The sequence below is a fragment of the Myotis myotis genome, unplaced genomic scaffold, assembly GCF_014108235.1.
Source record: "Myotis myotis isolate mMyoMyo1 unplaced genomic scaffold, mMyoMyo1.p scaffold_m19_p_10, whole genome shotgun sequence".
Lineage (NCBI taxonomy): Eukaryota > Metazoa > Chordata > Mammalia > Chiroptera > Vespertilionidae > Myotis > Myotis myotis.
Genome location: NW_023416314.1, coordinates 46,906,500 through 46,921,990, shown reverse-complemented (window position 1 = coordinate 46,921,990; position 15,491 = coordinate 46,906,500). Strand labels below are relative to the sequence as shown.

The following is a 15,491-nucleotide window of genomic DNA, read 5'->3' as shown; positions in this document are numbered from 1 at the left end:
AAATATATTTAGCCACAAGATTGATAATTCCTTGCCTGTTTATCTTTAAGGATGGTTAGCTGTGGTTAAGTCTCACTTTCATGTATTTTAGTCTTCGTAATTTGACTTTCAAAAAAGATTTTCATAAATTATGTTGCTGATAATTATAGTCTTATAATTTAAATTTTTCTGCCAATGTGCAGGTTTATCTATTTACAATGGCATTGCAGAAAGAAAATTCTTCTTGAAACTAAGAGCTAGCTAAGTTTTTCTCTGCTTTTATGCTGTCATTCATTTTACAATATAAATCATGAAGAAAATTGTCTCTAGTTACTAGTATTTGTGATAATTTGTTATATACATACTTGGTTATTTTATCCTTTGCTAATATTATAAAAGCAGTATAGTAATAACATGAATTTAAAATGCTAAAAAGAACTGTGTTTCTATATAACCTGACTTATACACATGAAGGCTTTGTAATGCAGAAGGCTTTTCTACAGGTTGTATTTATTTGTTAGTCCTAAATGTGGCAGATTTATAATTCACTCTCTTTTTTCCTCACAGGAACTTAAACTGTACTCTTTTGGGGGTAGGGTCTGCAAAGGAAAGCAAATAAAATATGCAGTATAGGAGCTACTTAGAAACTATGTAAACTATATAAATTATTACTGTTATCTCTTAATGGTTAAGTCCACCAGCTTTTCCTTGCTTTGAAGGTGGAGGAAGCAGTTTATCAGTTAGAGGGTCTTTCCTTGCCTGCCATGATGAACATTTCCTACATTTCCTCCCTCTGCCTGGCCATTCCTTCTCCATCTTTGGAAGCTCATTCTTCTCCACTTGGCCTTTAATTTTTCAAAACGTAGTTGTTGTTTTTTATTACATCCTATACCCTCCTCAAGGATGATCTCTTCCACACCCATATCTTGAATTTCCATCTGTACTGGCTACCTGATATTTTATTTTCATGTCTCAAAGACACTTCACCTTTAATAGTTACAAACTGATCTTGTGATATCCATCTCCTCTGCCCCTAACCTTAAATCCTGACCCCTTCCATTGCTCCTACTGTTGCCAAATGGCATCATCATTGATTAGTTGTACAAAAAAAAAAAAACCCTAAGAAATCAATCCTTCTGCCTCAACCCTAACACCAAGTTATATCAATTTTTACCCTGTAAAATTATTTTAACTCCATCCACTTCACTCTACCTCCACCTCTAATACCCTAATCAAAGCTATCATTATCCCACCTAGACTGGTATAGTAGCCTTTTAAGCATTCATTCGATGCTCATTCTTGTTCCCTTTCAAACATATCTATAATCCCTACTGATCTTCTCAAACTACAGATCTATTGGAACCCCAGTCAAAAATGTGTGCTCCTACTCCATTGGGAGTTGTTTCAGGCTGGAAACAGATTCTGAGGCAGAGTGAAGCACAAGGGGTATTTGTTTAGTGCTGTTGGGATCAATACCTGTGGAAGGAAAGGAAAAGGAGTAGAACTGGGCAGAAGGAGAAGCCAAGCAATATTGAGGGCCCAAGGAGAACCTTAGCTAAGCCCACACAGAGTTCCCAAGCTGGAGTTGTCCCACATTAAGCTGAAATGGTTCAGTCTTTATACCCACATCTTGATCAGTCATTGAATATTGGCTGCCACCCCAGAAAGGGCTGTTGACAGCACTCCCAGTCGTGGGGGCAATAAGTCTTTTCTTCAAGAGATCTGGATAGGGCATTCCCATGTCTACTCCTTGTGCTACTCAGCTTCATTTCTTCATGTGTACTGAGGAACAGTTCCTTCGGAATTCTAGTGTGCCTCTCTCGCCGGGGGAAGCTTAGAAAAGGGTAAATGGAAAAAACTTTTTCCCCTATTGCTGTAAATGTTACTTATCTCCCTTCTACTACCCATTCCTGATTCTCTTCTGTTGTTTTCAGTGGCTTCCTTGGCAATATGACCCAGGCCCTCATCCTGGAGGAGTCTTAGTCCCTGGTCACATGTCTTTCTGAGCTCAGATTCACTGCACTTGTTCATTTTCCATCAGAATTTGGCAAGGAAGTGCCGAAATGTACCCAGGGGCTTACCTAGGTGACGGACATATTCCTTCTTGCTCCCATTGTGTAACGTTGACCCTACCTCCACCTGGCATCCAGATTTAGTTATCTCTGCCAAAATAGTAACTCTTTTCTTGTCTGCTTTAGGAATCTAAAGGACCTTGGTGAGTGCTCGCTTCGGCAGCACATACACTAAAACTGGAACAATGCAGAGAAGATTAGCATGGCCCCTGCGCAAGGATGGCACACAAATACGTGAAACGTTCCATATTTTTTTTTTAATGTATTTTTATTTCAGAGAGGAAGGGAGAGGGAAAGAGAGATAGAAACATCAATGATGAGAGAGAATCATCGATTGGTTGCCTCCTACACACCTCCTACAGGGGATTGAGCCTGCATCCCGGGCATGTGCTCTTGACTGGAATCGAACCTGGGACCCTTCAGTCCACAGGCTGATGCTCTATCCACTGAGCCAAACCAGCCAGGGCCCATATTTTTATAAATAATAAATAAATACCTTGGTGATAGCTGTAGCTTATGGATTCTTGTTTTGTACTCTGGTAGAAATGTCTCTTCTTCAGGGACTACAACCTCTAACCTCTCAGAGCTCAGAGTTACAGCAATATGCGGTGACCCTTTGCAGACTCTCCAAGTGGGTCACTAGGTGTGATGGTTTCTGTGTCTGCTATAGAGTCCTTTCCTGCCCGGGTCCCCCTCAAAGCCAGAAGCTTCTTGTGCCACCTGGTATGAGCCAGAGCAGTAGTCGCAGATGTGGAATATGCTGCTTCTATAACCTGAGGAGGCCTGCCAGAAGTAGTACTTCCTTTCTCAGAATGGGAGATATAAGATGCAACAGATTGTCTTTTATTTTGAATGAGATATCCCAAAGTGCCAAAACCCCATAAGGTGTATCTCCTATCCTCTGTAGTGCGTATGTCTTACCAAGGTTTCCAACATAGTAGCCACTTCTTGCTTATCCAGTCTGATTAGTATGATATCATCAATGTATGTTCTATATGATGGTCCAAATTTCTTCAGACTGAATTTGGATGGGAGGGGGTATAGTTAAAATATACTTTAGGCAAAATTGTAAATGTTTACCATTATCCATTTAATATCAATGAAGACTGTTTCAGATGCCCCTCCTCTATGGGGATAGAGAAGAATGTATTCGCCAAATCAGTGGTTGCATACTATATACCTGAAGCCATGATCATCGCTTTTGCAAAGAGAACACATCTTTGTTATATAAGTGCAGTTGGAGCTACTACTTGTTTGTATTACTTTCATTCTCCAGGATCTGTCTGGTTTCTGCAGACACCAGACTGGAGAATTAAATATAGGGATATGACAGAGATGATCACTCCTGTATCCTTCACATCCTTAAGAGTAGATAACTTTACTATCATCAGCAATAAATCCATGTAAATTAGGGACTAAAACTTCATACCAAATAGTAGGGAAAGTGTTTGTTACATTATATTTAAAAGAAGAAATTATAAAATTTTATTTTAATAAAAATTTAGGTTATAATATTTATCATGTGCTCATCTTTTTAGAACCCAAGTATGAATCTGATTTTTGTTTGTGGGAGGGAAAAGTATTTAAAATAATTTTTTAAAATATGTTTTTATTGATTTCAGAGAGGAAAGGAGAGGGAGAGAGAGATAGAAACATCAGCGATGAGAGAGAATCATTGATTCGACACCCTCTACTGGGGATCAAGCCCGCAACCTGGGCATGTGCCCTGACTAGGAATTGCACCCGGGACTTCTTGGTCTATGGGACAGTGCTCAATCCATTGAGCCACAACAGCCTGGCTAAAATAATTTTTGTAACAAAATTGCATGATACCTTACCTTGTTTGGCTTTTACAGCACTATCCTAAAGATAATCATTAAAAAAAAATTCTTTATTGTTTAAAGTATTACATGACTCATTTTTGCAAAATTATTTAAAGCCTTTATTATTTTTCCCAAGTGACTCCCTTAATCCCTTGACATCAAATGATTTTGTTTTAAAGCACTTATAATGAAACTAGTGGCCTGGTGCACGAAATTCATGCACAGGGGCGGGGGGGGGGTGTCCCTCAGCCCGGCCTGCCCCCTCTCCAATTTGGGACCCCTCGAGGGATAACCAGCAGTCAGACATCCCTCTCACAATCCAGAACCGCTGGCTCCTAACCACTCGCCTGCCTGCCTGATTGCCCCTAACTGCTTCTGCCTGCTAGCCTGATCATCCCTAACTGCTCCGCTGCTGGCTTGATTGCCCCTAACCATCTCTGCCTCAGCCCCGCACCTGGGACCCAGGATTCCCTCCTCCAGCCGACCACAGGCACCTCGGACCTGGGCTTCCCTCCCTCTGGTCAGCCATAGGCACACGGGACCTGGGCCGGCTTTGCCCAGGCCGGCTGCAGCCGCAGGGGATGGTGGGCAGATGGCTTCACCCAGGCTGCAGCCACAGGTGCTGCCACCCAGGACCACAGGGTGGGCAGCTTCTCTGTCTCCCAGGCTGCAGCCAGCTGCAGGCACTGGTGCCCAGGACTGCTGACAGGCAGCTTCACCCGGGCCCGGCTTTGTCAGGAAGGATGTGCAGATGGTCGTCCAGAAGATGTGAGGTCTAATTAGCATATTACCCTTTTATTAGTATAGATCAGTGATGGCGAACCTTTTGATCTCGGCGTGTCAGCATTTTGAAAAACCCTAACTTAACTCTGGTGCCGTGTCACACATAGAAATTTTTTGATATTTGCAACCATAGTAAAACAAAGACTTATATTTTGATATTTATTTTATATATTTAAATGCCATTTAACAAAGAAAAATCAACCAAAAAAATGAGTTCGCGTGTCACCTCTGACACGCGTGTCATAGGTTCGCCATCACTAGTATAGATCATGGTGTGTTTTTTCTTGCCATCATTAACCATAGTAACTGTTGCTTATGTATTCAAGTTCTATTCCTGCTAAGTCTAGAAGCAGCCTCAGAATCCTTCTCACCATTCATCTTAAGTCTGATGCTTAGTTGATCAGACTTAATACCTGAGGTGAAGCCTCTTACTGCAGATGTATCCCAGAATGTATGGCATCCTCTCTGCTTTATGATCCAGCTAATAACACATTGCCTCAATCATGCTGATTGAGGTCATTTTTCCCCTTGCAGTTTCTGGTTAGTAGATTACCATCTACTGCCTAGGAAGTAAAATTGACTGTCTCCATGTAGATCACAAAATAAGGCATTTTTCTCATCAATAAAATTTCATTCTTTCAGCATGAGTAATTTTGTCAACAACTTTTTGAGGCAGTAACAGTTTATAACAAACTGAGTGAATTATTGTTTCAGGTACTGTGCTGTGTCATACACAGATTTCATTTTATCTTTTAAACAACTCTATACAGTAGGTACTATAATTACACAGATGAGAACACTGAGGTATAGAGAGATCAGGTAACTTGACCAGTAAAACCTGAAAGTGGCTGAGTCCCTTTTCAAATCCATGAGCCATGCCATTTAACCATTACACTCCACTCAGTATTATGCTAGAGCCTGCTCTTACTGGCTCACAAATTTTCAGGAATTGTGTAAGCTGGTTGTTAAACATGTTCATTATTAAAAATTAAATTATATAATCTTAAAAGTGAATAAATTACATTAAAACCAAAGGTAATACATACTCTAAATTCATCACTCCTCAATTATTTACTACACTTCACTGTTCTGACTCTTGAAATTATTTATATCTTTTGGGTCTTTCTGGTAGAATATAATAGTGTATTACTGCATGTTTCTCCTCAGCTCTGCATTTAGTGGCATCACATTAGCAGCTGAAATCAGCCATGGATGGAGAATTTATGCCACAGAAATTGGCCAATAGTATAAATCAGAGTGTTGTTTTCTTTGATTGAGAGCCAGTTGTTAAACATTTATCAGCACAACACTGACCACATTCATGGTGGTGGTCTTGTCAGAATTTGTTATATTATGCAGATGAAAATCTATTTAAACAGACTTGATGTAGATATTTTCAAAGATGGGAGAATTGTCCCTGTCAACTATTTTAGTTGATTCATATCTTCACTAATTGTCATCATTGCAAAGTTTTCAGTCCCCATATGGGTTGCTGGATATAATATGTTATGCCCTGTCCCTGTCCCCTCCCTTTGTAGCCTTTGTTACCCTAAGGACTCTAGTTTTCCATTTATATGTTTAAGTACCAACCTTACCGGCTTAAAAATGTAAGCTTTTAATACTGCTCTCTCTGTTCCGTATCCTTCATCCTTCAGATGAAAAGTGGAGTTGGGTTGCAACAGAGGAGAGAAATTCAGAAGGGGAATATTGGAGTAATGACTGCAGTAGGAGAAGAGGGAACCTATCTCCCAGGCCACAGGCGCTGGCACCCTGGACCACAGGGCTGGCAGCTTCTCCGGGTGACTGCAGCCTGGGACCTTGGGGCAGGTGGCTTGTCCGTCTCCTGGGCCACAGGCTTCTCTGTCTCCCCTGGGATGCAGTGTGGTCAGCTTCTTCAGCTGGCTGCACCCTGGGATCACAGGGTAGGCGGCTTCTTTATCTCCCAGGCCGAAGCCAGCCTCAGGCGCTGGAGCCGGACTTCTCTGTCTCCCCTGACTTCTGCATCTCCAACAGGCCTGCAGTGGCCAGAGCCAGGATGCTTGCATGGTAACCGTGGCTGCGACGCAAGTATCCCGGCTCCGGCCTCCGCCATCTTTGTTGGGTTAATTTGCATATCACTCCTGATTGGCTGGTGGGCATAGCTGGTGGGCATCGTGAAGGGATGGTTAACTTGCATGTTTCTCTTTTATTATATAGGACTAGCTTAACTGATTATCTTCTCTCTTTTTTTACCTGATCTAACTTTGTTGGGTTCTCCTTTGTCAGTATGATTTGATTTAAGCAATTCTTTGGCATCATTATGGTAGATTTTTAGGTGCTTTTATGAGACAAATAGAGGTAGAGGCCAATGTTAATCAGGAAGATAGGGTTCAGTACTGACTAATTTGATAAGAAGGATGATTTTAATGGAGGTGATATATTCTTTTTATCTTAATTCTTTGACTCAAAATTATCTGGTAGATTCTCCATGATGTTGGATATAGCTGTAATTTATATTTTCATCTTCATGTAGCATTCCTTTATATCTATATGCCACATTTTATTCATTCTACCAAATACCTTTTTATTTATCCTATTTCAAACCCTTTGCAAAGGGGGACTAAGTCCTTTTCATTATTTCTTTTACTTTCTCCTACCTTTACTTTCTCTGTTCTCTATTCCCAGCATTCCCATTAGGCATATTTTAGAAGCATTGACTTGATCCTCTATATTTCTTTATTTTTAAAAAAATCACTGAATATATCATGACAAAAGATGTTTCTTCTAGCCCTTTAGCAATCACATTTCCTATTTTCAATTGCTTTTTCATAGATTTAGTATGGTTTCAAACTCTCTGGAGGATATTATTTATAATTAATAGAAGACTTCTTCTATTGCCTGAATTGTGTTTCCACAGGTGCCATTTTTAGCTTAGTTCCATACCTTATTGCATTTAGGGTCAAGAGAGCTCAGAGGTTTATATCACACAAATACTGGAGCAGGACTACCTGGTTTTGAATTCAGGCTCCGACATTTGTGACCGTGTAACTAACCCCAGGTATTTAATTTGTGAATGAATCAGTTATTTCATCAGCATAATGAAAATAATTCTGGTATCTCCCTCCTGGAGAAGTTGTAAAAATTAAGTGAAATAATTTGTGTAAATCCATACTTAAAGAATGTCTGATACTCAGTGAGCACTGAGTAAATGTTAGCTGTTACCGTACGCCAGGTGCAGTGTTCTAGTCTCCAGGCATGTAAAATTAAAGCAGCTCTCCGCCACTTGGAGCCTTCAGAAGCCTGGGGACAGGACTTCTGTGGCAACAAATGGGAAGGTTGTGGTCCAAGGCCACTCTTGATGTCTGTAAGCAGGGTCTTCGAAACCAGAGGGAACACACAGCTCTTCTTAAAAGTGAAGGTGTTTATGCTTGAGATGAAACTGAATTCTATATAAATGTGATTATGTATATAAAGAGATGTGCTTATGTGTACAAAGCAAAAAATAACACAGTGATTCCTGGTGGCAAACCAAACAAAACCAGAGTAACCTGGAGAAAGGTAACTTGTGATCATAGAAACAGTTGCATGGTTCATGCTAAATTCTGAGAACCTTCCTGCTAAGGCCATTGGACACAGAATCTGAATAATATTATTCCCCTCTAGGATTTAAACTTATTGAGAAGTAAATAAATAAAAGTGGATTGTAAAAAAAAAAATTTGATGCAGACTTGGGCCAGTCTCTCAAAAACTTAAGACAAAGCTCGATATTATTTGTCAAGCCTGGCATTCACCTTCTATCCCAATGGCAGTCATGGTGCATGTTATATAACCATAATATTCAAAATTCTGATACATTCTCATTGGTTGTATAAGTTTATTTAGCATTAAAATATAACCTGAGGCTGACACTACAGCAAGAGCCCTTTATTTTGTGCTTAGGGAAATACACGGGGGAATGCTTTGGAGGTGCCAAGGGGGGGAAGAATGTAAATGATAAAGCAAGGCATAAACAGTATCCCTAGGGTCGTTTGATGTGGTAGGAATAACTATGATGTGGACTAGAAGATGACATAGAAAGCTTGTAGCAGGCGGAGTCACATGGTCGGTTGGGTGTGGAGTTGGGTCAATACCATGGAGGGCTTCCAGTCTGGAAGAAGAGTGTGCTCACTATCCTGTAATGGTCAGAACAAAGCTGACATTTTTGAGCAGCAGAGTAATCTACACTAATAAAAGAGAAACATGTAAATTAACCATCACTCCACCACTCTGTTACACCCACCAGCCAATCAGAGCAACTATGCAAATTAACCCAACAAAGATGGCGGTTAATTTGCATATGCAGGCACAGAGCAAATACTGAAGATGACTGAAGATGGCGGCAGCCACGAGCTGGAGTGAGCAGGAGGCTTGGGTTGCTCCCGGCGACAGAGGAAGCCAAGCTTCCCACCAGCCCTGGACTCCGCTCAAGGAGGGGCTGGGGGCCTGGGCTCCACTCAAGGAGTGGCTGGGGGTCTGGGTCACCTTCCAGCCAACCCTGGCCTCTGCTCGAGGAGCTGGGGGGAAAAAAAAAGGGCTGGGCGCAGCCAGAGCAGAGAAGCCAAGCCTCACTGCTGCAGCCGGACCAAAGGCCTGGGTCCCGGGTGCTGGAGGAAAACCGGTGCCAGCAGCCAGGGGAAGGAAGGCCTATTGCACGAATATTCGTGCAACGGGCCACTAGTCTATCTATATAAAAGGTTGAGCTACCGGCTGACCAGCCAGTAGGTATGATGTGCACTGACCACTAGGGAGCAGACGCTCAATACAGGAACTGCCTAACTGCGGTGACTTGGCAGCAGCAGTTCTCAGGTGACACACCCTGGAACCAGAGAGGAGGGAGCCCTATTCCTCTCAGGCCATGCAATTCCACCTTCCGCTGTGGGTTATGTTGTTATTGTCAGCCCCGAATCTGGTTTACTGCACACTTGTGTTTGCATTCCACACCCTGTAAGACAGCAACTTTGCCCTCTCGCACTCTGAGACCCCTTGAGGGATGTCGGAGAGCCAGTTTCGGCCCGATCCCCGCAGACCAGGACTTCACCTGCCAGAGGAACCCCACTCACTCCACATACGCCCTTCGAGCTGCAGCACCAACTCAGGTGCTGCCAGCCAGGAGGGACCATGGGAGGTTGGCTCCAGGGCGTGTCTGGCCCGTCTAGCCCAGTCCTACCCCGCCGGCCACTTTCTAATTAATTTCCTTTCAATGTGCACAAATCCGTGCACTGGGCCACTAGTATGATATAAAGAGGATATTTTGGGTTTGGTAGTTTTAATTTTTGTCCCTATGTAGAAGATGCAAATGTTCTCAGTATTTGGAAAATTCAAAAAAATTTTCCTGAGCTACATCTACTAAACTACAGAAAAGTCAGTTATATGACATCTTTGCAAAAGACCATTGTGCCTTTCAATCTTTTTCTTTAATGTTTAAATATAACATTTTTGAGAAATTCCAGAGTTTTATGAAACAGGAATGCTGGCCATGGCAGTTCAAAGGTGTGCAGATCAAAAGTATGAAATAATTGAGGGTAATGGGAAATTAAGATTGCAGGGCTCACTCTTCAATTGTAGCAGGAAAATTAAAGGAAAACTACATAGCAAAGTTCCGAATAAAACATGTATAAATATTCAAGTTCTTGCAAGCTTATAAATTGCCTGGTATGTCTGTAACTACATTGCTATTATGTGGCAAAAGCATTGGGGAGTTCAGGATGTGTATTTACGGACTGATTCCCCAAAAGATAACTGCACTATTCCGGAATGCTATTACTATGTCAATAGCTGTAGACTTATTGTTTTAAAATTTTTCCATTTTTCAACCTAATTAACTTAGAATGTCTCTAACGTGACTTGCAAAGAATTTTATATTTATATTTTGCAATCAGCATTTGACTGGCGCTCAGGTTTGAGACATGCACTAAAATGTGTAAACATTTTGTAAGATAATAAATAGCTCCTAAATGTTTTATGATTGCCTGTTCCCTGCTAATTGGTCATGGATTGAAATTCCCCATTGTTTAATTTTTTTTAATTTGTGGGAAATTTTTATAAATGAGTATGTTGGACTTCATATCACAGCTGTTGTCATTTAAAGTTTGGACAGAATTATTACAAATGAAGCCCTGCTGTGAAATCAAAGTCAAAAGGCATCTTGGCATCCCAACCATTTCCTTGGGAGAAGATTACAGCTCAAGTGTGTTGAACTTTATTGCCTTGGGCCTCATGACAGTCTTCAGAAACATGCAAGGCATTTCTGTTAAAGAAATTCAGATGTGCTGGGACACAGGGGATGATATTCTTGTGCATAGCAGTGTCCTAAGCAAAGGGGTGAGGAATAAGTCAGGAAAAAAAAAGATGATTCACACTTTTGCCGTGTTCTGGGATTATTTTATAAAATCCATGGAGATGATAGAGAACATACAGTGATACCATATAGGAAAAAGGTATGCTGTTTTTCTACATGGCCTGACAGTATATTATGTTCCAGTTTTATTAAGAGAGAGTAAAATTGACAAGTAAAATTGTAGTATATATAAAGGGTATAGTTTGATAATTTGATGTATATAATGTGAAAGGATTTCGAAAATTGATTTAACTTATCCATCACCTCACATATTCTCCCTTTTTTGGTGATAATACTTACGTTCTATTCCTTTAGCAAATTTCAATTATACAATACAGTATTATCAACTATAGTCACCATGTTATACATTAGATCCTTAGACCTTACTCATCTTATAATTCAAAGTTTGTTCTCTTTTCCCAGTATCTCCCCCTAATCCCCATGCCCCAGCCCCTGGCAGCCACCATTTTACTATTTCTGAGTTCTTTTTTTTTTTATTATTCCACCTATAGATAATATGAACTATTTGTCTTTGTCTGACTTATTTCACTTACCAGAATGCCCTCCAGGTTCATCCATACTGTTGCAAATGTCAGGATTTCCTTCCTTTTTAAGGCTGAATAATATTCCATTGTGAATATAAACCACATTTTCTTTATGATTCGTTCATTGATGGCCAATTTGTTTTCATACCTTGCCTATTGTAAATAATGCTTCAATGAACATGGAAGTACAGGTAATCTCTTCAAGATAATAATTTCAGCCCTAGCAGGATGGCTCAGTTTATTGAGTGTCCTCTCATGCAGTTTTAATCCTCGATTTGGGCATACTAGGTGTACCAGTTAATAATACGGATTTTTTTCAATAGATGGAGTTACACATATGTTGATATATATGCGATTTGATATGTATGCTATTTTGTTATATTGGCAACAAGCTTCAAAACTTCATATGTCAAATTTGCTGAAGGTGTTAACATCATAGATATTTTTACGCTTAAAAATGTCGAATTTTATGCCCAAAAAAAAGAGCATTTGTGGGAAGTTTTAATTCATTACTTTATTTTGAAGAAAAAGTTATTGTATACTTCAGGAAGCTTATGGTGAACATGCTCCATCTCAAGATACTTGTGAACGCCGGTTTAAACACTTTAAAAGTGATGATTTCGATGTGAAAGAAAAAGAACGTCCAGATCAACCGAAAAAGTTTGAAGACCAACAATTACAAGCATTATTGGATGAAGATGCATGTCAAACTCAAAAATAACTTGCAGAAAGATTAAACGTTGCTCAGCAAACAACTTCCGATCATTTACAAGCAATGGGAACGATTTTAAAAGAAGGAAAATGAGTGCCACATCAACTGAACAAAAGAAAAATGGGAAACCAAAAAGTCATGAGTAAAATGTTGCTTCAGTGGCACGAAAGAAAGTCTTTTTTGCATCGAATTGTGACTAGCGATGAAAAGTGGATTTATTTTGAGAATCCCTAATGCACGAAATCATGGGTTGATCCAGGTCAACCATCAACATCGACTGCAAGGCCAAATCGCTTCTGAAAGAAGATAATGCTCTGCGTTTGGTGGGGTCAGGAAGGTGTGGTGTATTATGAGCTTCTAAAACCAGGTGAAACCCTTAATACTGGTGGCTACCGACAACAAATAATCAATGTGAACCATGCTTTGATCGTGAAATGACCAGAATGTTCCAGAAGACACCACAAAGTAATTTTGCTTCATGATAATACACCATCACACACTTCAAAACCAGTTAAAGACACATTAAAAGATCTTGCCTGGGAAGTATTAACCCAACTGCTGTATTCACCAGACCTTGCTCCTTCAGATTACCACTTGTTCTGATCGATGGCACACACACTTTCTGAGCAGTAGGAAGAAGTGGAAAATTGGGTCTCTGAATGGTTTGCCTAAAAACAAGAAAAGTTCTATTGGGATGGTATCCACAAATTACCTGAAAGATGGGGGAAATGTATAGCTAGCAGTGGACATTACTTGGAATAAAGCACTTTTGTTGTTTCTCTTGAAATTATCGTGTTTTCTTTTATTACAAAACCCACCATTATTAACTGGTACATCTAGTATATGGGTAGGAGGCAACCATTCAATCTTTCTCCCTTCGTCTCTCTAAGAACCAATGGAAACATATCCTTGTGTAAGGATTTTTTAAAAATAATTATTATTTCATTTTCTTTGGATATATACTCAGAAATGGGGTTACTGGATCATATAGTAGTTCTATTTTTTAATTTCTTGAGGAACCTCCATACTGTTTTTCATAGTGCCTGTACCAGTTTACATTACCACCAGCACTGTACAAGGGTTCTCCATTCTCTACATCCTTGTTAGCACTTGTAATTTTTTGTCTGTTTGATAATAGCAATTCTAACAGATGTGAGGTGATACATTGTGGTTTTGATTTGCATTCCCCTGATAATTAATTATTTTGAGCACCTTTTCATATACCTGTTAGCTATTTGTATGTCTTCTTTGGAAAATGTCTATTTAATTTCTTGGCCCATTTTTTATATTGGGTTATTTGTATTTTTGCTATTGACTTATATGAGTTCCTTGAATATATTGGACATTAATCTCTTACTGGACATGTTCTCCCTTTTAGTAAGCTGCCTTTTCATTTTGTTGATGGTTTTCTTTGCTGTGCAGAAGCTCTTTAGTTTGGATCATACAGTTATTTCACTTAGCATAACTCCTCAAGGTTCATCCTTGTAGTGTGTGTTGGAATTTCCTTCCTTTTTAAGACTGAATAATATTCCTCTGTGCATGCATGCATGCACACATTTTGTTTATTCATTCCTCTGTTGGGTTGTTTTCACATATTAGGTATTCTAAATAGTGCCTCTATGAACATGAATGTTCAAATATCTGTTCAAGTCACTACTATTTTGGTTATATACCCAGAAGTAGAATTGTTGGATCATATGACAATTCTATTTTTCAATTTTGAGAAATTGCCATACTATTTTTATACCATTTCACATTATCAGTAGGATTTTCTGACTATTCCAACAACATTCCATCCAATGGATTTTAGCATCAGTGGTATTTCTTGCCTGATCAATAACAAAATACCTTTGTATGTGACATTCAGAGAGAAAAAATATTTCCAATTAATTATAAAATGCATTCCAGTTTCAGAGAAGTTAAAATATGAAGAAAAAAAATGTGTATTTAGATTCAGTGAAATGCAATAGTTAAATGTATCAAAACCACCTCCAAGCCCTAACCGGTTTGGCTCAGTGGATAGAGCGTCAGCCTGTGGACTGAAGGGTCCCAGGTTTGATTCCAGTCAAGGGCATGTACCTTGGTTGCAGGCACATCCCCAGTAGGGGGTGTGCAGGAAGCAGCTGATCAATGTTTCTCTCTCATTGATGTTTCTAACCCTCTATCCCTCTCCCTTCCTCTCTGTAAAAAATCAATAAAATATATATTTTTTAAAAACGCCTCCAAAAATTGTTTTCTATGAATTACGTACTTTATAACAAGTTTTGGAAAACAGGTAAGTAAAGCTAGCTATTCATTATGAGCATATCAAAATGTCTTTCTCAAAATGTATTTTTATCTCATTTCTAAAAGAATGTGCTTCAGGGACAGTATTTTTTCTCCCAAACTTACCTTAGTACATCTTAGTAACAATTTGGAATAAAAGAACCCCATTGGACAATAAACAGTATATCCCAGATTTTTGTTTCCATATGTTTATCATTTCCGATAAATGTGCTAATTAATACTTATTTCTCTTTGTTTTGTCTAAGGATTGTTCGAGTTTAGAGGAGTATAACATTGCTGCAGCATTACTCCCTTTGACCAGTGCTTTCTATAGGGTAAGTTTCATTGATCTATATATATAAGCTCATTATGATTTATATAAATGTATTCAGTACATGAATCCAGTATGTCTAAGACATATCTGTGGTTATATTTGTTATAACATTTATCGTATGCTATTTATAGAAATTTTAATCTCTGATACTAAATCATCTAAAACAACCACCCATTTCATCCCTGCTTCACTTTTTATAGCACTTTATACCAACTGAAATTATGTTATGTATTTATTTGTTTACTTTTGAGTGTTTTCCCCCACCACAGAAAGTAAATTCCATGAGGTTGGGATATTGTCTGTCTTACCTGATGTGATATTCTAATGTCAATCAGTAAAGATTTGTTGAATGAATAAATGGACAAATGAAATAAATCTATAGGGGTGGAAATTAGAGTTTAACTTCATTGACAATGTCTATGAACCTTCTGAGAATTTTCTGGAATGTTTAGTGAATCTCAAGATTCTGTCACTTACATTTATTACGTTTCTCCTGTCCGTGTCTTTTCTTTTCTTTTTTTTTTTTGAGTTTTTTTTTTTTTTTAATTGCTTAAAGTATTACAAAGGGTATTACATATGTGTCTTTTTTTTTCCCCGCCCTTGACTATCCCCTGGCCTCCCCC

General features: G+C 39.2%; 1 protein-coding gene, 1 non-coding gene and 1 pseudogene across 10 annotated transcripts in view; all 3 read left to right on the top strand.

Moving 5' to 3' along the window:
• Positions 1–15,491, top strand: part of SBF2 (SET binding factor 2) — a 357,871-nt gene that overhangs the window by 233,934 nt on the left and 108,446 nt on the right. For all 9 annotated transcript variants that reach the window (XM_036325356.1, XM_036325358.1, XM_036325355.1 and 6 more), the window contains one exon: positions 14,801–14,869. In XM_036325356.1, the coding sequence (XP_036181249.1) occupies positions 14,801–14,869 (69 nt within the window). The remainder of the gene's footprint in view (positions 1–14,800; positions 14,870–15,491) is intronic.
• LOC118665648 lies at positions 2,199–2,305 on the top strand. Its single transcript, XR_004970725.1, has one exon. It is a non-coding gene; the product is annotated as a U6 spliceosomal RNA (small nuclear RNA).
• Positions 7,400–8,767, top strand: LOC118664815 (annotated as a pseudogene).